Source organism: Mchenga conophoros, linkage group LG3 (assembly GCF_057382185.1).
Source record: "Mchenga conophoros isolate Kocher_MC1m ecotype Shallow Benthic linkage group LG3, M_conophoros_male_GT1.1, whole genome shotgun sequence".
Lineage (NCBI taxonomy): Eukaryota > Metazoa > Chordata > Actinopteri > Cichliformes > Cichlidae > Mchenga > Mchenga conophoros.
The window spans coordinates 29342899-29370538 of NC_140528.1; the positions used below are offsets into that span (position 1 = coordinate 29342899).

General features: G+C 42.1%; 1 protein-coding gene across 1 annotated transcript in view; it reads right to left on the reverse strand.

Moving 5' to 3' along the window:
• LOC146578034 (protein NLRC3-like) overlaps positions 1-27111 on the reverse strand; it is a 33017-nt gene extending 5906 nt beyond the window's left edge. The window contains exons 1-8 of the mRNA XM_085256248.1: positions 27066-27111; positions 14167-14282; positions 12279-12380; positions 10255-10333; positions 9215-9443; positions 7279-9076; positions 3831-4004; positions 2432-2605 (exon numbers count right to left, since the gene is read on the reverse strand). Coding sequence (XP_085112374.1) covers positions 2432-2605; positions 3831-4004; positions 7279-9076; positions 9215-9443; positions 10255-10333; positions 12279-12380; positions 14167-14255 — 2645 coding nt within the window. The 5' untranslated portion in view covers positions 14256-14282; positions 27066-27111. The remainder of the gene's footprint in view (positions 1-2431; positions 2606-3830; positions 4005-7278; positions 9077-9214; positions 9444-10254; positions 10334-12278; positions 12381-14166; positions 14283-27065) is intronic.
• Positions 27112-27640: the final 529 nt, after the last annotated feature.

The window sequence follows — 27640 nt, forward strand, 5'->3', positions numbered from 1 at the left end:
ATGCTGCAGTACCGGATGCGCTGTCTACACCGGCTCTCTCTTACCCTTTACCCGCCCCTGTTGCTTGTCTTGTGTTTCTATGGTGTATTGATAGTCATGTGCTTTTGTGCTGAGGTGTTTTTTCTGTTATCAAACTGTTCTCCCACTAGGAGCTCAGTCTGAGTGAACTTTTTTTCTCCGTCACTATGCATCGTTCAACCATTCGGTGCACTCTACACAAGGACATGCTATATGCGAGAGTGTCTGACGTTATTTTTGTGCCACTATTCTGAGCGCACGTAAAAAAGAAAAAATTGCAGGTGCAAGTGTTGCATTTTGAGGAGAAATTTATTTTGAGTGAAGAAAAGCTAAATTTGAGGGAACAAAATTCATTGCTGCATGCAAAAAACTGTATTTCAGTGTTTGCTATTATCCATACACACACACACACACACCCGTTCAGCTATCTTAGTGAGGACCCTCATTGACATAATGCTTTCCCTGGCCCCTTACCCTAACCATTAAAAATGAATGCCTAACCCTAACCCTTACCCTAAACCTAACCATAACCTAATTGTAACCCTGACACTAAAACCACATTTTGAGCGTCAAAAATGCCTTTAAATGCCTTCAAAAATGTGAGGACCGGGTTGTGTGTCCTCACAAGTGACTGCTGGTTCTCACAAGTGTGGTAGAATGCAGATTTCGGTCCTCACAAAGATAGCTAGACAGGAACACACACACACACACACACACACACACCGTCCAAAACTCAAAAGAGGCAGTGGCGGAGGAATGCAGCCAATCAGATTTGTTTGCATCCAAGTCTGTGATTGGCTGGTTTTGTGGCACAAATATAATGGTGTACAGAAAGAGTTGAACGTGCACAGGCGAAAATGTTGAAAGTGCAACACATTGTGAGAGAGCGCAAATGCAAAAACTGAGCGAGAGGGGCTGCTGTCGTGTGTGTGTGTGTGTGTGTGTGTGTGTGTGTGTGTGTGTGTGTGTGTGTGTATAATAGCAAACACTGAAATACAGTTTTTTGCACGCAGCAATGAATTTTGTTCCCTCAAATTTAGCTTTTCTTCACTCAAAATAAATTTATAGTCAAAATACAACACTTGCATGTACAAATTTTGTTTTAAGTGCGCTCAGAATACTGGCACAAAAATAACGCCATAAGAGTGATGCAGAGGAAGCCTTTTCTCCGCCCACAGCACAAACTGAGCCGCTTGAGGTTTGCTAAAGCAGATTTGGACAAGCCAGCTTCATTCTGGAATAAGGTGCCGTGGAGTGATGAAACTACAATTGAGTTATTTGGGCATAACAAGGGGCACTATGTCATGGAGGAAAAAGAACACAGCATTGCAAGAAAAAACACCTGCTAACTACAGTAAAATATGGTGGTGGTTCCATCATGCTGTGGGCTGTGTGGCCAGTGCAGGGACTGGGAATCTTGTCACAGTTGAGGGACACATGTATTCCACTCAGTATCTGCAAATTCTGGAGACCAATGTCCAGGAATCAGTGACAAAGCTGAAGCTGCGCCGGGGCTGGATCTTTCAACAAGACAACGACTCAAAAAACTGCTCAAAATCCACTAAGGCATATATTGTTTAGTATTAAGCTTTGCTTGTTCCATATTCAGTTTTTCAGCAAAACATGTTTGAGTCCATAAGAAAAGATTCATTCTTATATCTGGAGGAATAAATATATTTCAATAAATATTAACGTTAGCCCACGACTTTGATCCAGTTTTGAATTTTGGCCCACTGTGTATTTGAGTTTGACACCCCTGCACTAAGGCTTTCATGCAGAGGAACAAGTACGTTCTGGAACGGCCATCTCAGTCCCCAGACCTGAATATTACTGAATATCTGTGGTGTGAATTAAAGAGAGGTGTCCATGCTCGGAAGCTATCAAACCTGAATGAACTAGAGATGTTTTGTAAAGAGGAATGGTCCAAAATACCTACAACCACAATCTCATTGGAACCTACAGGAAGCGTTTAGAGGCTGTAATTTCTGCAAAAGGCAGATCTACTAAATATTGATTTCATTTCTTTTTTTGTGGTGCCCAAATTTATGCACCTGCCTGATTTTGTTTAAACAATTATTGCACACTTTCTGTAAATCCAATGAACTTCATTTCACTTCTTAAATATCACTGTGTGTCTCCTATATGATATATTTAACTGACATTTTTTATTGTAACAGCCAACGATTTATACAGGAAAATAATGACTATTAACAAGGCCCAAACTTTTGCATCCCACTGTACATTATACATTGTTTACATAAGTAGTCCAATACCTCCAGGGTCTGAGCCTCAGTGTATGAACCCTGATTCTGGGTTCAAACTACTCTGCGTTTATTAAGGCTGTTGTGTTTTTAACATGTTTTAATGCTTTGTATGCAGCACCTGAATTGAGACACAGCAATTCTCTCCATACCTGAGAGTGTCCAGTCTCCAGCCTGGATTCTTCAGTCCATCCGACAGCAGCTTAATTCCTGAGTCTCCTGGATGATTGTAGCTCAGGTCCAGCTCTCTCAGATGGGAGAGGTTGGAGCTCAGAGCTGAGGCCAGAGAAATACAGCCTTCCTCTGTGATCAGACAGCCTGACAGACTGAAGACACACAAAACACAAGAATAAATCTGTAAACACTGCAGGAAAAGATTGTTTTATTTGTTTTTCTTTCTTTCTCCCAAACATAAGTGTCATTCATTATAGTGCCATTCATTCATTTGATTTAGTTAAGCTTTATTTATGATGTATCATTTCATAACAAATAACACATTTGTTTACTAATCAAAATGTACTTTTGGAAAAACTAAGAAAAGCTAGTAGCCCAACCTTAAGGTACAAAATGCTCAAACACTCGGAGACTGAATATTTTTAATTTTAGCACTATTGGTCAATTAAAAGAAGAACCCAGCCACAACCATGCAAAGCTTGGCACCAGTGTACTACAAACGCGGGTCCTGTATTAATGGGGAGAGTTGCATCAAAGAGGACATATGGTAAAATGTGTTTGTCAAAAAATAAAATGTAAATCATCAAGATTTTGACTTCTATCCTTGATTAGTGTTGGGATTTATTTTAATCTTTAAGGCTAATGATATTATTAGCATCACATATTGGTGTTTGGCATGAGCAGTGAAGCATCTCTGGGGAATGTAGTCAAGGCCATAAATCAGGTGTTAGAAGATGGTATGCACTCTACACCTCTTATTTAACTCTACAGGTCTAACTGGGGTGCAAGAGTTGGCTGCCATGGTAACAGGAGCATTGGCTGGTCATTTCCAAATACGAAGAAGATCAGAAAGCTGTAGAAGAAGAAACATGAGCCTGACTGAGAACTGTGGCTTTCCTCCACTGTCGATGGCGAGTTGCAAAACTAATTTGAAATTTTAACCATTTAGATAATAATTTGTGAAACCCCTTAACTACAGCATAGTTTTCATATTTGTCAAACAGTAACAATGAAAGGAAATTGATATGTGATAAAAAAAAAAAATAATATCCTAAATCTCTCACTTGACATGTGGATGAGATAACATGTTATATAAACAGATTCTTGCTCATCAGAGATAAAAAAACAAAAAAACAAAACAAAAACAAACAAACAAACAAACCCAGAAAGCATATGGAAAAAATATTAAATGAATAAAACACTAAATTAAAGACTAAGGATACACCTAAATGTAAATACAAGGTCAATTTAAAATTCCATATATTTTTATTAGTAAAGTAATGTAATCCAGATTTTAAAATACACATTAATTCATTTTATTTATATAGCACTAAATGAGAAAAACCTTTGCTTGAATGATAAAATGTAAAACCTGACCTGAGAGTCTTCAGTGTACAGTTTGGACTCTTCAATCCATAAGACAGAAACTTTACTCCGGAGTCTTGCAGGTCATTGTTACTCAGGTCCAATTCACCCAGACTGGAAGATGAGGAGCTAAGAACTTTGGACAGCGTGTCGCAGCTTCTCTCTGAAAGTTTGCAGCCATTTAGCCTGAAAATCAATTATATTTGAGCTCAAGTGACATTACTCTTATTTTCAACCAACTACAATAAAAACAAATATTTCCATGTACACTTTATAAATTGCAATACTACTACTATAAAACTTGAAATTTAAGTCTGAGGGGAAAAAAAAACCTTTTGAATTTCTGTTGTAAAAACACATTTACATCTCTATATCAGTGATGACTGAAAAAAAAGAACACCTTTTATTTTTGATGCTATGTACAGATTAAAATAATCCTTATTTATCATTCAACCCTTACACAGCCCCGCATTCATCGTCTGTATAAAACACGTCCCTTTTGCTTCTTCCAGAAGTTACAGTTTGCTGTATAAACTATACGCATTAGAAAGCAAGTACATAACTAACGAACATGGAGACAAGATCATGATAAACTTCCTGATTCATGTACACCTGGATGAGACAGCGGAAAGATCAGACCCCTGTTACTATAGTGGTAAAATTGATGGTAGAGGTGCTTGTTGTTAACGACAGAATTATGCTGGAAACAGTGCCTTGGCTGATAATGTTGCACCAAAAAACTTGGCCAGGACACAAAGGAAATCTTTCAATTGACCAAATGGTTCACAAGTTACGGGAGTTATTGACGTTCAAAACAAAGCTGCATAACAACTGTTGGAAGCCAGCAAGAGGTCATGCTTTAGAGGAGGGTTCTCAAACTCAATTGAGCCACTGTCCACTGCTGGCACAGTCATTTCATTGGAGGGCCACTTCAGTGTTTAAGTAGTACTAAACAAACAAGAAACACCCACTAATATTTCCTAAAATCTCGTGTTTTCTAGTTTTTTTTTTATTTTGTTTGATTGTTTAAAACTCAAATATTGTTTAGCAAGACAAAACTGCAAATGTAACACATTTTATATCTCCAATCTGTGGTAAATGGACCCTCTGGCTAATACATCTGGCTCCGTGTTGAGCTCGTAGCCGGTAACTAGCTTTACTGTCTGGGTCACCTTTGCTAGTGAGAAACACAGAGAGGCGTTGAAAGGCTGCTCCAATGGAACTTTGTTTCAGAGGCGGCAAACACAGTGTACAGTCAAGTCTTAACAACTTACTTACAACTGGGCTCATCAGGCACTCTTTTTGGCAGCAGTGGTCATAATTATACTTACAGTGGCTTGCAAAAGTATTTGGCCCCCCGTGAACTTTCCCACATTTTGTCACATTACAGTCACAAACATGAATCGATTTTATTGGAATTTCACGTGAAAGACCAACACAAAGTGGTGCACACGTGAGAAGTGGAACGAAAATCATACATGAATCCAAACATTTTTTACAAATAAATAACTGCAAAGTGGGGTGTGCGTAATTATTCAGCCCCCTGAGTCAATACTTTGTAGAACCAGCTTTTGCTGCAGTTCCAGCTGCCAGTCTTTTAGGGTCTGTCTCTACCAGCTTTGCACGTCTACAGACTGAAATCTTTGCCCATTCTTCTTTGAAACAGCTCCAGCTCAGTCAGATTAGATGGACAGTGTTAGTGAACAGCAGTTTTCAGATCTTGCCACAGATTCTGGATTGGATTTAGATCTGGACTTTGACTGGGCCGCTCTAACACATGGATGCGTTTTGTTTTAAACCATCCCATTGTTGCCCTGGCTTTATGTTTAGGGTCGTTGTCCTGCTGGAAGGTGAACCTCAGCCCCAGTCTCAAGTCTTTTGCAGACTCCAAGAGGTTTTCTTCCAAGACTTCCCTGTATTTGGCTCCATCCATCTTCCCATCAACTCTGACCAGCTTCCCTGTCCCTGCTGAAGAGAAGCACCCCCAGAGCATGATGCTGCCACCACCATATTTGACAGTGGGGATGGTGTGTTCAGAGTGATGTGCAGTGTTAGTTTTCCACCACACATAGCGTTTTGCATTTTGGCCAAAGGGTTCCATTTTGGTCTCATCTGACCAGAGCAGCTTCTTCCACATGTTTGCTGTGTCCCCCGCATGGCTTGTGGCAAACTGCAAACGGGACTTCTTATGGTTTTCTGTTAACAATGGGTTTCTTCTTGCCACTCTTCCATAAAGGCCAACTTTGTGCAGTGCACGACTAATAGTTGTCCCATGGACAGATTCCCCCACCTGAGCTGTAGATCTCTGCAGCTCGTCCAGAGTCACCATGGGCCTCTTGGCTGCATTTCTGATCAGCGCTCTCCTTGTTCGGCCTGTGAGTTTAGGTGGACGGCCTTGTCTTGGTAGGTTTACAGTTGTGCCACACTCCTTCCATTTCTGAATGATGGCTTGAACAGTGCTCCGTGGGATGTTCAAAGCTTGGTAAATCTTTTTGTAGCCTAAGCCTGCCTTAAATTTCTCAATAACTTTATCCCTGACCTGTCTGGTGTGTTCTTTGGACTTCATGGTGTTGTTGCTCCCAATATTCTCTTAGACAACCTCTGAGGCCGTCACAGAGCAGCTGTATTTGTACTGACATTAGATTACACACAGGTGCACTCTATTTAGTCATTAGCACTCATCAGTCTATGTGCAACTGACTGCACTCAGACCAAAGGGGGCTGAATAATTACACACACCCCACTTTGCAGTTATTTATTTGTAACAAATGTTTGGAATCATGTATGATTTTCGTTCCACTTCTCACATGTGCACCACTTTGTGTTGGTCTTTCACCTGGAATTCCAATAAAACTGATTCATGTTTGTGGTGGTAATGTGACAAAATGTGGGAAAGTTCAAGGGGCTGAATACTTTTGCAAGCCACTGTATGTGCTTCCATCTCCCATTTCTGGTCGGTAGCAACAGGTACTTTTCGACTCGTCTTTTTTGAAAAATATATTTTTTCACGTCAATACGCGGGCCACAAGTAGAGGGGACAGGGGCTGCAAGTGGCGCATGGGCCGCAAGTTTGAGACCCCTGCTTTAGAGGATTAAACAATGGGGATAATGCGATATATATTAAGTGAAGAATTTAATTTTTTCAGAATCAGCTTGGCTATATGATACATACTGAGTAAGGTTGATTATAACAAAAACAAAAAATGTTAATTATAAGTGTTATCAACTAAATGTGAACTGATGGAGAGAATTTATTCATGAATATTTATTATTTTCTTTTTATGTGTATTCAGTTTGGAGGAGTTAAAGAAAAGCGGTGGGTGCACTACAGATGGGTCAATGAGTATCATTTTGAGGGTGACATGCACAAATGTTTCAGAAATGCTAACACTTCTTGCTTCTGCAAACTATACATTGAATCAATATTTTAAAATAAAATAAAGAGTAGATGTTTACATACAGAGCTTTGTTGGAGGCTTTGACCACTGGCAGCAGCCTCAGAAGAGCCTCCTCTGAAGCAGAGTATTTCTTCAGGTCAAACACATCCAGATCTTCTTCTGATGACAGTAAGATGAAGACCAGAGCTGACCACTGAGCAGGAGACAGTTTATCTGTGGAGAGACTTCCTGATCTCAGGGACTGTTGGATCTCCTCCACTAGAGAACGATCATTCAGTTCATTCAGACAGTGGAACAGATTGATGCTTTTCTCTGCAGACAGATTCTCACTGAGCTTCTCCTTGATGTACTCGACTGTTTCCTGATTGGTCTGTGAACTACTTCCTGTCTGTGTCAGCAGACCTCGTAAGAGAGTCTGATTGGTCTGCAGTGAAAGACCCAGGAGGAAGCGGAGGAACAAGTCCAGGTGTCCACTTGGACTCTGTAAGGCCTTGTTCACAGCACTCTGATAGAAGTGTTTCTCTGCAGATTCTCTTGTTTCAGACTTCTGGGAGGTTTGTTGTTCTTCCAGCAGATTAATTCCAGAGTTGATGAAGGTCAGATGCACATGAAGAGCAGCCAGAAACTCCTGAACACTCAGATGGATGAAGCAGAACACCTTGTCCTGGTACAGTCCTCTCTCCTCTTTAAAGATCTGTGTGAACACTCCTGAGTACACTGAGGCTGCTCTGATATCGATGCCACACTCTGTCAGGTCTGATTCATAGAAGATCAGGTTTCCTTTCTGCAGCTGATCAAAAGCCAGTTTTCCCAGAGACTCAATCATCTTCTTGCTCTCTGGACTCCAGTGTGGATCTGTCTCAGCTCCTCCATCATACTTGACCTTCTTCACCTTGGCCTGAACCACCAGGAAGTGGATGTACATCTCAGTCAGGGTCTTGGGCAGCTGTCCTCCCTCTCTGGTTTCCAGCACATCCTCCAGAACTGTAGCAGTGATCCAGCAGAAGACTGGGATGTGGCACATGATGTGGAGGCTTCGTGATGTCTTGATGTGGGAGATGATCCTGCTGGCCTGCTTCTTTTCTCTGAATCTCTTCCTGAAGTACTCCTCCTTCTGTGGGTCAGTGAACCCTCTGACCTCTGTCACCATGCCAACACAGTCAGGAGGGATCTGATTGGCTGCTGCAGGTCGTGTGGTTATCCAGAGGCGAGCAGAGGGAAGCAGTTTCCCCCTGATGATGTTTATCAGCAGCACATCCACTGAGGTGGACTTTCTAGGGTCAGTTATGATTGTAGTTTTGTGGAAGTCCAGAGGAAGTCGACACTCATCCAGACCATCAAAGATGAACACAACCTGGAAGTCTTCAAAGCTGCAGATTCCTGCTTCTTTGGTTTCAGTAAAGAAGTGATGAACAAGTCCCACCAAGCTGAACTTTTCCTCTTTCAGCACATTCAGCTCTCTGAAAGTGAATGGAAATATGAACTGGATGTCCTGGTTGGCTTTGTCTTCAGCCCAGTCCAGGGTGTATTTCTGTGTTAAGACTGTTTTCCCAATGCCAGCCACTCCCTTTGTCAGCACTGTTCTGATTGGTTCGTCTCTTCCAGGTGAGGCTTTAAAGATGTCCTCTTGTCTGATTGTTGTTTCTAGTCTGTCTGGTTTCCTGGATGCTGTTTCAATCTGTCTGACCTCATGTTCATCATTGACCTCTGCAGTCCCTCCCTCTGTGATGTAGAGCTCTGTGTAGATCTGATTCAGAAGGGTTGGGTTTCCTGCTTTAGCGATCCCCTCAAACACACACTGGAACTTCTTCTTCAGGGTGGATTTAAATTCATTCTGACACCAGTTCCCAGTGGAGGTTCCTCAAAGAACGAATAGAAAAAACAAATTAATCATACATTAATCAAGTGCACATTTTGAATGATTTTCTTGTCATTTTTTAGACGTTAGTAAATGTTTCATTGATCGAGCAGGTTAAATATTTAGAGAAATATTCTTACTTGTCTGAAGACGGTCCGCCAACTCCTCCTGCTTCATTCTCCTCAGTAATTCCGCTGTAATCGTCAGAAATGCGTCTCTGCTATTTATACTCTCCTCTTCATCCTTACCTTGTAATACATCCTCATCCTCACATCGACTCTTTAAGCATTGTAGGTCATCTGGACTCAGATCTGTCTGGATCTTCTTTAGCCCGTTTTTCACGAAAGTGATGATTTTGGCCTCCAGTATCTAGAATAGAATACTTATGAATGCCCCAAAAACGTTTCTCTCACAAGAGAGAAAAGAAGAACAGGAATTAGAACAACAATGTCCAATGTGGGAAAAGGTAAAATCCCCATTTTTCTAAAATATTTTCCACTTATCTATCCCTATCTATTGTTCTTAAATTTTTTGGAACACTAACCAGGTCTGGTGAAGTGAATACAAGAGCCCATTTTGCTACTGTAAACAGCATCCTTTAGCCACCTGAAAATTAACACTTCTTCTGATGACAGTAAGATGAAGACCAGAGCTGACCACTGAGCACGAGACAGTTTATCTGTGGAGAGACTTCCTGATCTCAGGGACTGTTGGATCTCCTCCATTAGTGAACGATCATTCAGTTCATTCAGACAGTGGAACATATTGATGCTTTTCTCTGCAGACAGATTCTCACTGAGCTCAGTTTTACTGCACTGTGCAGTGTAATACCTTTATTCCCCTTTAAGTACTATAATTTTAAATATTCCTCAGCAGCTGGCTCTAGATCCATACAGTACATTGTATGACCATACATTTTTTTAGCTGAAGAGCTTAGGTGTTTCTCTTTATATCGCCATAAGTTTTGAAAAATGCAAAGTATTACTTGGTCATCATATTTCCAGCTACATAATGTTAGTTATCATTCCCCACAGCTAACACTACTGCTATTCTTCTGCATCCTCTGATTATCTTCTATTTGGATTATCATATCATATATCGCTCTACTGTCTGAATCAGAACCCAGCACAGAGATAACTGTGAACAGAATAGATGTAAAAGTAGTTGTACATGTACAGACCCTAAATAGGGAGTCCAGTTGTTTTTGACGCTTCTGGGCAGACTGACCACTGGGAACTTCTGAGCTCTGCTGGTCCACTCTGTGGAGGAACCATGAAGAGTCAGAATAACACAACAAAACATCACAACTTAAAATAAAACCTGCTCTTCATTTAAAAAAACAAAACACTTGATAATGCATGGAGTTCTGATGGTACGATGCCTGAAAAAAAGACATCATGTTAGTTTTTTTAATCTTAATATTCTCTTGCTATCTGAATGTTGACAGCATGTAGCTCCATTCACTGTATAAATCCGAATCCTGATAGCAAAAGCTGAACAGTGATTTTTGTTTTTGTAAAAATACTGTAAACAAAAAAAGGCAATTAAAAAATATGAACAGCTAGAGATTCAGTACTCTCACAGAATTTGCAATAAAACTATTACATCTTTTGGAGACAGTATATAGACCCTCAGCAGTCGAAGATAACAAGAAAAATCTGCACAGCACTTATAAAACAATACTGTACTGTGTGCAGTCCCCAACGTCCCCTTAATCAAATAAAATTCAGGGAGTTGTGGTGGAACTTCTACATTCTATTTATTGATCAATATTTTAACAATATCACTCTAGTAATAGTAAAATCACTTTCTTACTTAGTTATATGCATGTAGTTGTATGCAATGTTATCAAAAGTGGGCCTCATGTTTAACACACTTTCACAGTGGGATTATTGTATGAGGTAGAGACATCTAGGCGCTGAATCAAAGAGAGGTGATGGGTGGTTGTAATTCTCCTGAAGGGGGAAGGGGATCAAGGATGAGATGAACTGAAGGTATAGAGTAAAATTGTATTGAGAAATTTTATTTGACTTTGGTCAAAACATATATAAAAGACGTTTTTTAGAGACCATTTGGTTGTGTTCCCCTAGTAATCTCTCTGCTGCAGCATTAAAATAAACTCACACCATTTTGAAGCTGTGTAAGAGCAGTCTTGGATCAAGTTTTGATGACAGTAGTACTTAACCAAGTAGACGTTTGGAATGGGGTAAATGCAGAGAAAAGGAGCAGAAATAGTGAGACTGGCCCAGATGACGGAGAGTAGCAGCTGTCTAAGTATGTTTAATCTTAGTCTAAGCATGATTCAGTTCCAATGTTGGGAAAAGTCAGGGAGCATCATTTCTGTTATGTTCAATTAAAGTTCCATTAATTCATGTCCTCAGTTTTAAGGTGTTGGCAATGTTCTTATAACATACTCCATTTTTATGTTGAGCGTGTGGCGGACCACTCGAGGGCTCCACTCACACCCAGTGTTGAGGAAGTGTGTTGCTGTGTTTTGTGGCGTGATGTGTTCAGTTGATGTGAGAAGAGAAATAAAGCAGGAGTGAGAACTGAGAGCTCCATGTCGTCCGTTTAAAAAAAAGCAAATTCTTTTTTTCAGATCTACAGAGAGTTCCTTGCAGTGAGGTTCGATGTTGAACTTCCAGTGACCAGTATGAGAGAGTGTGAGCGCAGTAACGCCAAATTGAACACACTTGCTCCACATTCATACTGGAGACCTTGTAACACTAACCAATTGGGAGCTATGAGAATTTGGTGTGTTGTTTTACTTTACTTACTTTTACTTAAAGACAAAAGTGGACGAAAGAGGCAAACTTGTGGCTCCACAACTATAATTATAACGTAACATAGACTAGATCGATATAAAGGATATTGCCACATCTTATATCTCGTATAAAAATATATCGATATTTTTAAAAAACTCGATATATCGCCCAGCCCTAGGGCTGAGGCAATAAAGGTCCCAGTTGTTCACTTCCAAGCCAACTCCTTTTGTGAGTCTCCAAAACAAAACCTCCTTCTGAACCTAGTTAGATGTCTAGGGTCTCTATTCGAACTGAAATTGTACTGGTCCTGAGTAGAGGCACAACAACTCCAACACACCACTTCACATATAAACATAGAAATGTCCGTGAAACAGAGCTAAACATGATGGAGGATTTATTCACAAACACTGAGTCATAACAACATTTAGACACACATTACCTCTCTGCAGGACGACACACGCCTGATTTAAAGAAAATGATACCATCTTTAGACTGGCCACTCTGTAAGGACACAGAGCTGGGTGGAGGTCCAGGCTGGTTCCTGTGAATAATGATGGAGCAGTGATGTGAGCTGTGACACGGAGAAGAGTCATGGACAGTTAGGCTACGTTCACTCTGCAGGTTTTAATGCTCAATTCTGATTTTTTGATCAAATCCGATTTATTTTTCTGCTCGTTCACACTACAAATAAAATGCGACAGCAAACGCGCTCTAGTGTGAACGCTCAAAGCATGCACAAAAGAAGACGTCACACACAGCGTGCTCTGTTTAGACCCAGAGCAAACAGTGTTGTTTGACTGATGGCCGTTAATATAAAGACTTCGGACTTTACGTTTCCCAATTTTTGCTTTAAGTTATTTTGTTATTTACATAATAATGTAAATAACAAAATAATGATCCTTATTCAGTGTTGGGAAGGTTACTTTTAAAATGTATTCCATTACAGAATACAGAATACATGCCCCAAAATGTATTCTGTAACGTATTCCGTTACGTTACTCAATGACAGTAACGTATTCTGAATACTTTGGATTACTTAATATATTATCATGCTTTTTACAACAACGTGAATGTACTATTGCTGTGTGATTTATTACTATTACTGAAGGTCCGCGACTCCAAACTGTAGTAAAGGGACCTCTGACTAATACGGCGGGGTCCCTGTCGGCTCGTAGCCGAAAAATAGCTTTACTTTGTTGTGTGGGTCAACTTTTCTTGCGAGAGACAGATAGAGGCGTTGAAAGGCTGCTCCAATGGAACTTATTGTTTTCGGAGGAAAACACGAACACTGTGTACAGTCGAGTCTTAATAGCTTACTTACAACTGGGCTCGTCAGGCTCTCTTCTTGGCTGAAGTGGTTATTATTATATTTACATGCTTCCAGCTCCCGTTTTTCCTCGATGACAACTCGTACCTTTCCACTCCCCTTTTTCTCCCTCCTCGCGCTCACAGACCCATAACGTGTATGGCAGTCCATTCTCCCTGCAGCACGGACTACACTGCCCATGATGCTACATTCTTTAGAGCTATGCTTGTAGCATTCTGCCTGTTAGCTTAGCACAACAACAACAACAACGAAAATGCGCTCTCTCACCCAGGAAACACACAGTCGCAGAGAGAGAGAGAGAGCGTCGCCCTGTAACCATGGCAACCGTAACGCTGCCGCCTGGAACGAAAGAACGTAGCTGTCAAACAAAACCCAAACAGTCCTGACCCGCGACAAAATGAAACAGGAAAGTACCGCAGTGTAATCCATTTATTTCAACAAAGTAACTGTATTCTGAATACCACCTTTTTAAACGGTAACTGTAACGGAATACAGTTACTCATATTTTGTATTTTAAATACGTAACGGCGGTACATGTATTCCGTTACTCCCCAACACTGTCCTTGTTGCCGTTTTAGAGGAGCGGTGCTTCAAAGGATAGCTGCAGATTTCTGTCAGAATCTGCAGATTATACAGTACAAATAAAATGTTCACGTTTCTCCAACGTTGTCTTCCCAACAGTTTCACGGGATGGTCAGGAAGCGTTCGTGATGTCTTCTTGGGCGCTGATAATTAGCGTCTGTCTTGTGTCAGTGACGTAAAAGACGGATTTAATGCGACATGACCATCAAACAGCAGTCGCTTTCTAAAACATCGGATATGTATCGGATTCAGCACCACATACGAAAGTGACCCAGATCGGATTTGAAAATATCGGATTTGTGCCGTTCACACTGTCACACCATGATCGGATAGATGGGTCGCATAGGGTAAAAAAAAAATCGGATTTGATGCGCTTTCGCCTGCAGTGTGAACGTAGCCTTAGAGATGGTCATCTCACCTCTGAGCTTTGGTCTGGCTCTCATGTTCCCCACACAGAGTGCTTTTAGAGGGAGGGGCTCCCTCCTCTCTGTCCTCACACTGATCCATGCTGCTCAGCTCACACACACTTTCTACCTGCAGAGGAAACACAAATCATTCATGTGCACATCAACTGAAACCCTGCTTTCCATCATGTGTGCTGTCCAAACATCAGCTGCTTCTTTCCTGCTTCATCTCAGTGTCAGCTGAATGCAGTCAGGCAGCAGTGTGAGGCAGAGGAAGCTGCCATCAGCTGCTCTGCTATCAGGCCACTAGATGGAGCCATGAAGCACACACGATGCATTCACTGACACACACTGATTCACCGTGACTGGAAGCTTCAGTCAGTTCAACACGTGTGAACAACATTTTAAACATTTCAGCTGATCCATGATTCAAAGAGGATCAGCTGAGTAAAAGCTTCACACTGATTATTCCTGCTGAGTCTGAACAGGACAGGCAGAATCAGATGTTCTATCTCTACTTTTAAGATTAGTAATTATTAATCTCAGGCTTTCTTCCACAACGTGTGTTTGTCCTTCCTTCTTGCCCTTACCCCCTAGCACTTTCTGAACCTGGAAGCAGCCGCCATCACTTCCAACATTTCTAAACTAAAACAAATGTCGTCTGATTATGTTTGAAATATTTGCAGGTACATGGTGTTTCTTGGGCTCACCAAATAAAAACAACTTGAAAATCAACTTTGTTTCTGTACAAACAAATGTTAATGTATTTAAAATATTGTCTAACTGTACTGAATATGTGTTGTAAATTTGAGTTTCAGGAAATTAAATTAAAATAACTAGTTTTATAGTATATAAAAACACAGAAGCCATTTGGGGATTTAAATGTTTCATCTGTTATTATACATTTCCTTGTTGTTTATGGACACAGTCACTGTGTCTAATTTTCACTATGAATCTTAAAACTACTGTTGCAGGCTCTGTTTTATGGCTGCTCGCCTGATACATGATGGGTTTCCATATATGGGAACAAGTTGTGCTGAATCCTTTGGACCCGGATTGTCTGAACAAAACGCATCTTTGTATTTTTATTTCTGGCAGTAAAACAGTACTATTATGGTTTAATATTATTTCTGCACAACTCAGTGTGACGCCCACAAGTGTATGGTCACAATTGTAATTTTGTTGTGAATTGTTTTTGATGTAAAAGACCTGATTTTATGGTGGTATTGCACTTTTCATTTAGCGTTATGGACAATGTAATTGCGTGGCATTGCCACAAGGGGGAGATAGTGGTGAGTGCGATAGGCCGTTGCAACGCGTCTCTGCCTCAGACGAGGAAGAGCCTGCAGACCGAACGCAACTGATGTCTCCTGTCTCTGCTTTTCTGTTAAAAAAACAGGTTAGTGGTTCAAGTTTGCTCACTGCAATGTACATATAAAGGCAAGAAACCTTTTTCTGTCTTTGTTTAAAGACCACGAATGTTGTGAGAGAGTGTGTTTTCACTGACTGAGAGAAAGCTAACTATACCGCCATTTTTAATGGAAGCCGCCATTTCACTCGTAGTCTAAATAGGCAGCTGGTCTTATTACCTGTTTTATTTTGTGACAAATGGAGCTCTTAGACACTTCTTTTATCCTGACATTATTGGAAGTTACAGTTGATTAGGACCTACCCAGTTCTTATGTGTCAAATGTAAATAGTCTGATGTATACTGTTTGTGGATGATTGTGAACTGTTTGTGAGCAATGGAATAATATTTTTGTTTATTGGTTACAAATGTAATATATTGTTTGAATCTGTTAAAGTATAAGAAAAGTATAAAGGTGACATAAGCGGGTTAATTGCAGTGTTAGTGGTGCTGCACAGAAATGTTTTGATGCTGAAATGCAGTAAAATTGGTTACAGATTTATTGTAAATAAGGATGTTCATATACAATGATTATTTTGTAAGTTTATTCTTGTGAGAGTGCAAGGTAACCAAAAGGGTTTGAGCAATGGACCTAATTGAATGTTTGTGTTGTTAAAAGCGAAATGTGTGTGTCTAAATGAAAAGAAAAGGACGTTGTTAAACTCTGTTAATAAATCAGACGAGGAAGAGCCTGCAGACCGAACGCAACTGATGTCTCCTGTCTCTGCTTTTCTGTTAAAAAAACAGTTTAAAAACAGACCCCATCGAAGGCCTGTAACATAATTTTGGTGGCCCGTACGGGGATCAGCATGCTACGTGGGTGACTGCTGATCCTTTAATCAACGAACCAGAGACAGCCATCACAGGGCAGGCGTGTTGGAACAGCAGACGTGCAACTGAGGCAGCAGCGGGACCTGTGTCGAGGAGGGGAACCCCTGCTGGAGAGGTGACGGGCTGCGTGTTTGAGCTGACTGCACTGTGAGGAGTGCTAGCCAAAAGACACAGAATGGAGGACAGTGAAAGAAAAGAACTGGCTTGGCAGATCAGAAAGAGTCTTTATGCACTGACAGCAGAGGAACTCTTCCAGATTGCTACAAACATCACACCAGTACCTGATGTGGACCCCGCAAGTGTAAGACGTGGTGATGAGGAAAGTTGTTTTGATTATGTTTGTGCTTATCTACGCTGTAAGACATTGCTTGACTTAGAGGATCAGGGGTTTTCACACCTACTGCTGTTGAAAGATGCTATTATTCATCTCATTGATAGTCATGCCGCTGAAGTATCTCACCCTGTAGTCTCAGAGGAAAATGTTGTTACTCTCACAACACTTAAGCACCCGGAACAGAGTGATGTACTTACCTCAGCTATATTGCCTCTTGAGTCTGTTAATCCACAAATAACAGAGTATGAAATGCTAAAGGCTAACTACGAGGCACTTGGTAAAAAGTTAGCAGATTTACAAGTGACATCTGCAACACAAGACACACCCACCCCCACTATTACACAGTCACTCCAGCCTCGAGCTGAGAGCGTGACAAACAGCCGCTCCACCACAGACATGCGACAATCTAAGCCTGATCACATGGTTTCCCTAAGAGACCTGCCATTTTTGCAACGCAGAGAGTTTAAAGTACATGGTGGTCAGGTTGGGGACATTGCATCTGACATTAGCTACCATGGACTGTGTAAGCAGATTGAGGAGGGGCTCAAGGTGAAGCACACAGAGGGAGAGATCATTCAAGGTGTGCTCCGTATTATCAAGCCTGGACAGTTTAAGGACATGTTGATCAGTAAAGATGACTTGACCCTCATTGAACTCAAAAGCTTACTACGTTCACACCTGAGTGAGAAGAGTGGGAGTGAGTTATTTCAGGAATTGTTGAGCACTAAGCAACATGACCATGAAACTCCACAACAGTTCCTCTACAGGATGATTGGACTGAAGCAGAAAGTCATGTTTGCATCCAGGCAGGATAACATGGACGTTGCGTATGAGACACGTACGATCCAAAATGTATTTCTACGCACCATTCATCAAGGTCTTCTACCAAAATATAGTGACATTCGTAATGAACTCAAGCCACTACTATCAGACTACAGTGTGTCAGATGAAGCCTTGATAAGGCAAGTGAACAAAGTGTCAAGCGAAGAGAGTGAGCGACAGCGAAGACTGGGATATTCCACTCGACAAAAGGTAACACATGCTCATACTGCTCAACTTGAACCTGCCAAAGACACTGAAATGACTGACTGTAAATCTAAGAGTAAGAATAAAGTCATAGAAGAGCTGGCTGCGAAGGTGGAAACCCTGACCAAAGTGGTTGAGTCTCTCACAGCCAGTCAGGCTCGTGAACCCACTTGTCAGTGTGCACACCCAAAGCAGAAGCCCAGACAAACTGCAAAACAGTATGGCTGTCCCAAGTGTATTGAAAGTGGGGCTACTTCATGCACTCATTGTTTTATCTGTGGGGAGACAGGTCACAGGGCAGTGGGATGTCTCAAACGAAGCCAACCCAGAAGCTCTAGTTGGCCTCCTGCTGATACACACACGCCCAGAACCAGTGGACAGCCAGACCCAAAATCACGAGGTATGTGCTCAGAAGAGTTTGCTCATGTCAGAAGTAGTTGGGCGACCCTTCCAACGAAAAATGCAGACACAGGGGAAAGTGAGAGAGTGGCACAGCTTGTTGGGAAAAAATGTAAAATCAAGTGTTACATTCATAGCTTTGCAGTGGACTGTTTATTAGACACAGGTGCACAAGTGAGTCTCATTGATCGCCAGTGGGCAAAAACCTACCTCTCTGACCACAAACTCCGGCCACTGACAGAACTTATTGGAGATAAGGCTCTTAGTGTGCTTGGTGTTAATGGCCAGCCATTACCCTACGACGGCTGGGTGGGCGTGATGGTGAGTCTCCCAGAGAATAGTGACCCAAACTTGACTGTACAAGTCCCCTTTTTAGTAAGCAGTGTGCCCATGGACTGCCCCCTGATTGGTTTCAATGTAATTGAACAGCTGATACTGGGGCCAAATGCTAGTACAAACCTCATACCCACCATTGTGAGCCTCCTGCGCAGCGCGATGAACCTCCAGGATGACACAGCGACGGCACTGGTCAACTTCATCCAGACCAAGCTTACCAGTGATAACGTGGTCAGCCAGAGTGTCCTAAAAGTGGGCCTGTATGATGTAGTAATCCCGGCTGGTCAAGTTAAGTATGTTAAGTGTAAAGTCTCCTCTACAGTTGACATGTCCAACCCCCTCGTGCTCTTTGAACCAACTGAGAGCAACCCACAACTGCAACAGCTTGATGTTGGCAACAGCCTCCTCACAGTTTGTGATGCCAGAGTCCCATATGTCAAAGTACCTATTGGCAACCACACTAAGCATGATGTGACCCTCACCGGCAGAGCAGCCCTTGGAACTATTGAACCAATAGCAGGAGTCGTACAAACTGACTTACCAAACCTCGGTGAGCCCAAAGTGACTCAAGATGTCGACCCTGATGTATCTCAAATACCCCAGCAGTGCGGTGAAGATCAAGCAACACAGGAATGGGATCCACCTGTTGATGTTAGTCACCTGACTGAAGACCAACAGACTGTTGCCAAGAAAATGTTAAGGGAAGAGTCAGGGGCTTTTGCACGTGATGAGAATGACATGGGGTGCATTCCCAGCTTGGAAATGACAATAACACTCAAAGACACAACCCCAATTCAGAAATCGTACACCTCAATTCCAAAACCCCTCTATAAGGAGGTTAAAGAGTATATTGAGGACCTCTTAGCAAGAGGATGGATTGTAAAGTCTAGATCCCCTTACTCTGCGCCAATAGTTTGCGTGCGGAAAAAGGATGGCTCCCTAAGGCTCTGTATCGACTACCGTCTCCTGAACCAGCGCACAGTACCTGATCGCCACCCATTACCAAGAATCCAGGACCTCATTGACACCTTGGGAGGGTACAACTGGTTCTCCATTTTGGACCAGGGAAAAGCCTATCACCAGGGCTTTATAGCAGAAGGATCCCGCCATCTGACTGCATTCATCACCCCCTGGGGCCTTTATGAATGGGTGCGAATTCCCTTCGGTCTTACCAACGCACCTGCTGCATTCCAACGCAGTATGGAAGAAATGCTGGCTCCCCTTCGGGATGAGTGCTGCATCCCATACTTGGATGACATCTTGTGCTACGCCAAGACTTTTGAGGAACATGTGGAAGGGCTGAGGAAAGTCTTGAGAGCCCTGCAGAACTACGGAGTCAAACTCCGGCCGACAAAATGTGACCTATTTAAAAGAGAAGTGAGGTATGTTGGGCGCTTAGTGTCAGCTGAAGGAGTACGCATTGACCCAAAAGATCTCGAGGCAGTGTACGCCCTGAAAAAGGAGACACCTGCCACAGTGGGAGATGTGAGGAGGATTGCTGGGTTCCTGAGTTACTATCGCTCATATATCCAGGATTTCTCGAGAATAGCAAAACCCATTTATGAGCTTTTGCAACCCAAGAAAACCAAAGAGGAGCATCTTCTGGGGAAGGTTACAGGACAGAAGGGGAAAGGCGCACAGTTACCATCCAAAACACCAGTTGAGTGGGCAGAGAAGCACCAGGGTGCCCTGTGTAAGTTGATTGATATGTTGGTAAACCCCCCTGTACTTGCCTACCCGGATTTTGAGCTTCCCTTCGTCCTTCATACAGACGCATCTGATAAAGGACTTGGGGCCGTTCTCTACCAACATCAGAGTGGGAAGCTAAGAGTGATTGGATACGGCTCCCGAACACTGACACCGGCTGAAAAGAATTACAGACTCCACTCGGGCAAGCTTGAGTTTCTCGCCCTCAAGTGGGCTGTCTGTGAGAAGTTCAGGGATTACTTGTTCTATGCCCCGTATTTTACCATCTACACAGACAACAATCCCTTAACTTATGTCATGAGTACCGCCAAGTTGAATGCGGTTGGGTTCAGATGGGTGGGAGAGCTATCAGATTTCAGGTTTGATATAAGGTACAGACCTGGCAAAGTAAATGTTGACGCAGACACCCTGTCGAGGAGTCCCCTTGACATTGACAGATACGTCACTGAATGTACAAAAGAGCTCTCCAAAGAAGCTGTTGCCGCTACTTGGGAGGGATGTGGAGCAGGCAAGCATGGAGATGTCGCATGGATCGCTGCTCTGGCTTTAGCGCAAGGTGACCAGCTTGAACCAGTAATCCAAGAAATGGTCACGCCCATCAATTTGGATGAACTACAAAGGGCTCAAAGAGCAGATCCTGCGATAGGTGAGATCATGAAAATGAAAGACTCAGATCAAAAGCTGACAGATGACATGAGACGGAATGTGAGAGGTCCGGCAAGGAAAATGATGCATGAGTGGACAAAGCTGAGCTTAGAAGACGGAGTTCTGTATCGTAAGACTGCAGAAAAGCGCCAACTAGTCTTACCAGCTAGCTTCAAATCCCTGGTCCTGAAACATCTGCATGATGACATGGGGCATGTCGGGGTAGAAAGAGTTCTCAGCCTGGCGAGGCAACGGTTCTACTGGCCATACATGAGGCGAGACATCGAAGCCTATGTCACCCGGCAGTGTCCGTGCATCAAACAGAAGAAACCGGTGACACATGTCCGAGCTCCCATGTCCAGCATTACCACAAGCTCACCAATGGAATTGGTTTCAGTCGATTACCTCCACTTAGAGCCAAGCAGGGGCGGATATCAGTATATCCTAGTTGTGGTAGACCACTTTACTAGGTATGCCCAGGCCTATCCAACCCGCAACAAGAGTGGCAAAACTGCAGCTGAAAGGATTTTCAGTGATTATATCCCCAGGTTTGGCTACCCTTTAAGGCTGCACCATGATCAGGGGCGGGAGTTCGAGAACGAGCTTTTCCGGACTCTACAACAGTTGAGCAATGTGGGGCACTCTCGAACAACTCCGTACCACCCTCAGGGCAACCCAGCTGAACGCTTTAATCGTACCATCTTGCAGATGCTGAGGACCCTGAGTGAAGAAAAAAAAGAAAGATGGAGAGAATATCTCCCACAGATGGTTCATGCGTACAATTGCACTCGCCATGAAGCAACGGGTTACTCGCCATTCTTTCTGCTTTTTGGTCGACATCCACGAATGCCAGTAGACCTCCTGTTCAAGTTGGTTACTGATGGAGAGCCACAAACTGCAAGAGGTTATGCTGAGAAATGGAAAGAACGAATGACTGAGGCTTACAGGATTGCATCTGGAAACAGCCAAAAGTCAAGTGATCGTGGAAAGAAACACTATGACCGGCACTTGAAAGGAGTGGTACTCCAACCTGGAGACAGAGTACTAGTGCGGAACCTGACTGAGAGGGGTGGTCCTGGCAAGTTAAGGTCCTACTGGGAGAACACCATCTATGTGGTGAAGGAACAGATCAATGACAGCCCAGTGTACAGAGTGACCTCAGAGGCAAAGGGGAAGAAAGTGCGTGTTCTGCATCGCAATCTATTGCATCTTGTCAATGAGCTTCCTGTGGACTTGCCTGCTGTAAATAAGGGGGACGGGCCATCCGCTGTCAAGAAAAAGAAACCAAAACCAGCTCAAGGAGAGACCGAGTTTCAACCCCACTCTGACGCAAGCTCCGATGAGGATGAGAGTTCCATGTATTATGAGTTGAGGTATGATTTGAGAAGTGGGAACAAAGAGGATGCACTACATACCTGTAACCATACTGTTGGACCCCCAAGAGGAACAGCTGAGTTCAGCAGAGTGGTCAACTGTGGAGCACCTCAGCCAACAGAAGCAACAGATGAATTGAGGGAACAAGGAATGGAACAGGATGGTGGACACCAAAGCACTGAACTTGACAACGACATGGGAGAGGAGGAACATGAGAGAGTACGGGAATCAGGAGTCACTGAAGTGCCTTTCACAGTTGACGAAGGAGAAGTTGGACTGCCGCTTTCAGAAAGGGCACAGTATACACCTAACGGGACCCCGCCGACTAATGAATCAGTTCTAAGAAGGTCTACTAGAGAACGACGGCCTGTTACACATTTCACATATGACACCCTTGGCCAGCCCTCTCTCCGGGTGCATCCATCAGTCAGTTGTGCTGAAGTGCACGAGTCACCAAACACAACACACTACACCATGCCACCATATCCCCTGTTACCTTACTTCCCCCTAGTGCCATATCGCATTCCAACATCTCACTGTGCACACCCAGGCACCTTCCCTCTGTATTATAACTGTCCAATCTATACATGTTAGTAGTATACAAGGAATGTGGGTATGTGGGAAGGGGATGTGATTTGAGCTGTTTGAATAATGAGTATAATGAGTTTTAGAGGGTAAGAGGTTAAATGTCAGGAGCCATTTTCTTTTTGTTGGGGAGTGTGTGACGCCCACAAGTGTATGGTCACAATTGTAATTTTGTTGTGAATTGTTTTTGATGTAAAAGACCTGATTTTATGGTGGTATTGCACTTTTCATTTAGCGTTATGGACAATGTAATTGCGTGGCATTGCCACAAGGGGGAGATAGTGGTGAGTGCGATAGGCCGTTGCAACGCGTCTCTGCCTCAGACGAGGAAGAGCCTGCAGACCGAACGCAACTGATGTCTCCTGTCTCTGCTTTTCTGTTAAAAAAACAGGTTAGTGGTTCAAGTTTGCTCACTGCAATGTACATATAAAGGCAAGAAACCTTTTTCTGTCTTTGTTTAAAGACCACGAATGTTGTGAGAGAGTGTGTTTTCACTGACTGAGAGAAAGCTAACTATACCGCCATTTGTAATGGAAGCCGCCATTTCACTCGTAGTCTAAATAGGCAGCTGGTCTTATTACCTGTTTTATTTTGTGACAAATGGAGCTCTTAGACACTTCTTTTATCCTGGCATTATTGGAAGTTACAGTTGATTAGGACCTACCCAGTTCTTATGTGTCAAATGTAAATAGTCTGATGTATACTGTTTGTGGATGATTGTGAACTGTTTGTGAGCAATGGAAGAATATTTTTGTTTATTGGTTACAAATGTAATATATTGTTTGAATCTGTTAAAGTATAAGAAAAGTATAAAGGTGACATAAGCGGGTTAATTGCAGTGTTAGTGGTGCTGCACAGAAATGTTTTGATGCTGAAATGCAGTAAAATTGGTTACAGATTTATTGTAAATAAGGATGTTCATATACAATGATTATTTTGTAAGTTTATTCTTGTGAGAGTGCAAGGTAACCAAAAGGGTTTGAGCAATGGACCTAATTGAATGTTTGTGTTGTTAAAAGCGAAATGTGTGTGTCTAAATGAAAAGAAAAGGACGTTGTTAAACTCTGTTAATAAATCAGACGAGGAAGAGCCTGCAGACCGAACGCAACTGATGTCTCCTGTCTCTGCTTTTCTGTTAAAAAAACAGTTTAAAAACAGACCCCATCGAAGGCCTGTAACATCAGCATTTACAAAAATCTGCAGTGGCTCGTTTATATAGGCTCTTAACTTTCTATCAGGAATATCAGTTTCATTTGAAAGCAGGAGTCACTAATGGTCATCTTGATTCCTGAGAGTCTTCTTCACTTGGCTGAAATTGTGATGACGGTTTTGTTTTTAAACGTTTCTTTACCATGAAAGGATCTTGTCTTCTGTGGACGTCCAGGCCTTTTGCTGTACTTTTCTTCTGTAAATGAACTGTTGATGTGTCCTCTCCTGCTGTTACTACCTCTGTGTCTAAACTGAACAGAATCTGCTTCAGTAAAATCCTCTTCCTTTTTTTTAACAGTCTTTAAAATGGATCAGCATCTTTAAACTATCAGAATTGAACTTGAAAAACACATGCAGTATACTACTAAAGTATTAAGAGACACACTAAACATTGGATGTTGGATAGCCGTGCAGATCATGTCTATATTGGGTCCATCGGTCCGTGACCTACTGTAGACATCTAAAGGATGTCCAACCATGGCCCAACTTGGATGTCAATATGGTGTTCAACATTCAAAATTTGGACTGTGTAATTTTTTTCAACATCAGGTGGATGTTTATGACAAGTTTAGTACGCATTAAAAAACAAACAAACAAAAGAAAATGAAAAAACAACTTTTCAGTGGACCAAAATCCAAAAACAAAATATAAAAGACATTAATCCAACATCACTTGGCACGATGGATTTCTATTAAACGAGTTCATACTGACATTTCAAGCAGTAGTACGTTAATGTCTACCTACAGTTTTCCATGCCGTTAAAAAAATTCTAAAATCCAGACTTTCCAGACTGACTGATCAGTTTCAACAGTCAGATGGAAATATTTCTACAGCAGCTCTGAGAACTTCTATCAACAGTTTCTGAAGCTTGAACTTGAAGTTACTGTGAAGTTCAGTCTCTGCACAGCAAATACCAACTGCAATTATTTTTTCTTTTGAAAACATGGCTCCTCTCCACCTGCTCCACAAACTGATGGAGGCAAGAAAATGTGCCTTCAGTCATCAGGAAGTGGATCCACAGTAACAACAACTCTGAGTTCAGCTGTTGACCATCAACTAACTCTGCTTCATTATCAGATGAGTGTCTGACTGTTTAATTTTGTGTCGTCAGACTAGTTTTAATCCAAAATGGATTTACCAAAGTTTTAATCCAAAGTAGATTAAAAATTTGGATACTGTTTTAATCCACAGTATCCAAAGTGGATTAAATCTAGTGTCATTTCTGTTTGTCACTCAGCCGATTTAGCTTTTAATAAAAATAATGGTGTAACTTTGTATCTTTCTCCACATTCATAATTATCAGTAAAATTCCCTGAGAAATACCTCAGTGTAGGGCTGGGCGATATGGCCTAAAATTCATATCGCGATATAATTTGAAGCACGTGCGGTAACTATATATATCACGATATATTCTTTTCTTCTGTATAACGTATTTTCCACACTATAGGGCACACTTAAAATCCTTTCATTTTCTCAAAAATCGAGAGTGTGCCTTATGTATGAATTCTGGTTGTGCTTACTGACCTCGAACCGATTTGGGCGTGCAGAAATCTGTTCAAAAATGTTTTAGTAGAACTTTGGTAAGCCGCACTGCTTGATGGATTGTCAGAGCATTACGGCTGCTGTAGTGAGGAGCTTCGCGGAGTAATCTGGGTCCTAAACACCGTTACCTTCAGGTCCCAAAGTCAAACGAATACTGAGAGTTAAAATCGGTCTAAATTCTTTCATCTTTAATTAAATCATCAGCGTTGCTGCTTTACCAGGTGTAACAATTAAGTTTAACATCCAGGCATCCATGAAAACAGAAGTTATTACATTTAACGGAGTTAGAAGTTAACAGGAAGTTAGCTCGTTAGCTCGCTAGATTCCACCTAAACATGTTGTGCTACGTGATTGCTAGCAACACAGCTATGTTAGCATAACATTAGCACAGTGCAGCTGGAGGATGAACGCCAACTTTTTTTCCACTCGATAAAAGTTAACGTGAGGGATTCTGGTGGTGCTATACACGGACCAAACTTCAGTCAGGAGAACAACTGAGATCATTCATCCACAATACGAGGTTAGTTATTAATATACTGCAACAACATGGGAATAGAGCAGCTGCGAGAGAATTCAGCATTATTGAATTAATGTTACCGAGGTGGAGGAAGCGCAGTTTTTGGCTTTCCCCATATTTCAAAAGTGCTTCATCTCTTTGCTATGACTGTCGCCCGGCATAATTTGCAGATGATAATGGTTGTAGCCGCTGTGATGCTTTCGACCAAAACAGGCACAGCTTGATGACATCATCAACATGCGCTATCGCAATAGAGTGATATAGTCAAAATCTCTATCGTTGGCCAAATTTATATCGTTTCTATCGTATATCGTTTATATCGCCCACCCCTACCTCAGTGTGAAAGTCAACATAGCTTGGTACTGAAACAAGACCCTCCTTTTCAAGGTCGCCTTTGAAACTGTTTCTAAACTATGCTTTCTAAACATGCTCCCTTTCTTTTGCAGCTGTCGCTGTGTTACTTTTTTCCGCGGAATTTGCATGTTATCGGCATATGCTGCCATCAGAATTTCGGCCTCAAGCGCTGTGAAATACATTGATCACGCCTTCTTTCCCTCCGTCTCCATGGTGACTCGCTTAATCTGTGCTCCGCTTATCAGGGCTTTATGTATCCTCGTCCGCGCGCTTCACTTGGGGTTAAAGCAACTCCGCATTGACTGAACTAATTGTTATCAGCCTTTCTGAAACCGAATATTCCGAGTTGGACAGTTCGGGGTTACTCAACCCTGCGTATCGTTTTTCACTCTGAGTTTTCTAAACCGGCTTCCTGAAACAGGGCCCAGGCCACATTCAGTGTGTTTGGTCTGATTCCCGGACTTTGATCACACACTAACAGAAAATGGCGGACACGGACGGGCTCGTCGGAAAACATTACAGACCGACTTTAACGGAGAGAACAGAAATAAAAACACAGTTTGTGTGTGAAGAAATCAAACATGAGCTGAACAAACAGTAAAGTACTAAAGACAAACTGTTAAAGGAGGAAACAAAGCAAACTTACAGTTTCTTCACACCAACAACAAGCAATAACAAGCACCACTCCACGAAGATCAGGAAAGTGAAAGTAAACTTTGAACAAGAAAAAAAACGCAGAGAGGAGTTTGAGGACACTCAGCAACATGAAACACTGTGTGCTGCGTTCAGGTGCATCTCGAAAACTCCCTGATCTCTGACAGGTGGTGATTTATTTCTGCTAGATTTCCTGTTTGAAACACAAACGTGTGTCATCACTTGGTTGCTCTTCTTACTGCAGCGTTTGAATATTTCACTAAACTGATGTTTCTTCAAAGCTCATTTCAACTGAATGAAAGTGCAGACTGAGAGTGGATCACATGATGTTTAAGGTGTGTCATGTGACATGTTCAGTAATGTCACACATGTCTAGATTGTCCCTGATATCATAACTGCTCAAACCCTGATGATTATATTTGAAGCATTATTACTGATGGCAGCAAAGGTTGAATGGAGCTCTCTGTCTGTGTCCCAATAGAGATTGAAAATGTGACGTCATTCAGGGGTAAAACCGCAAAGAATTCTGGGAACGCGTGGCAAGAGGTACTAGCGCACGCAGGCTTT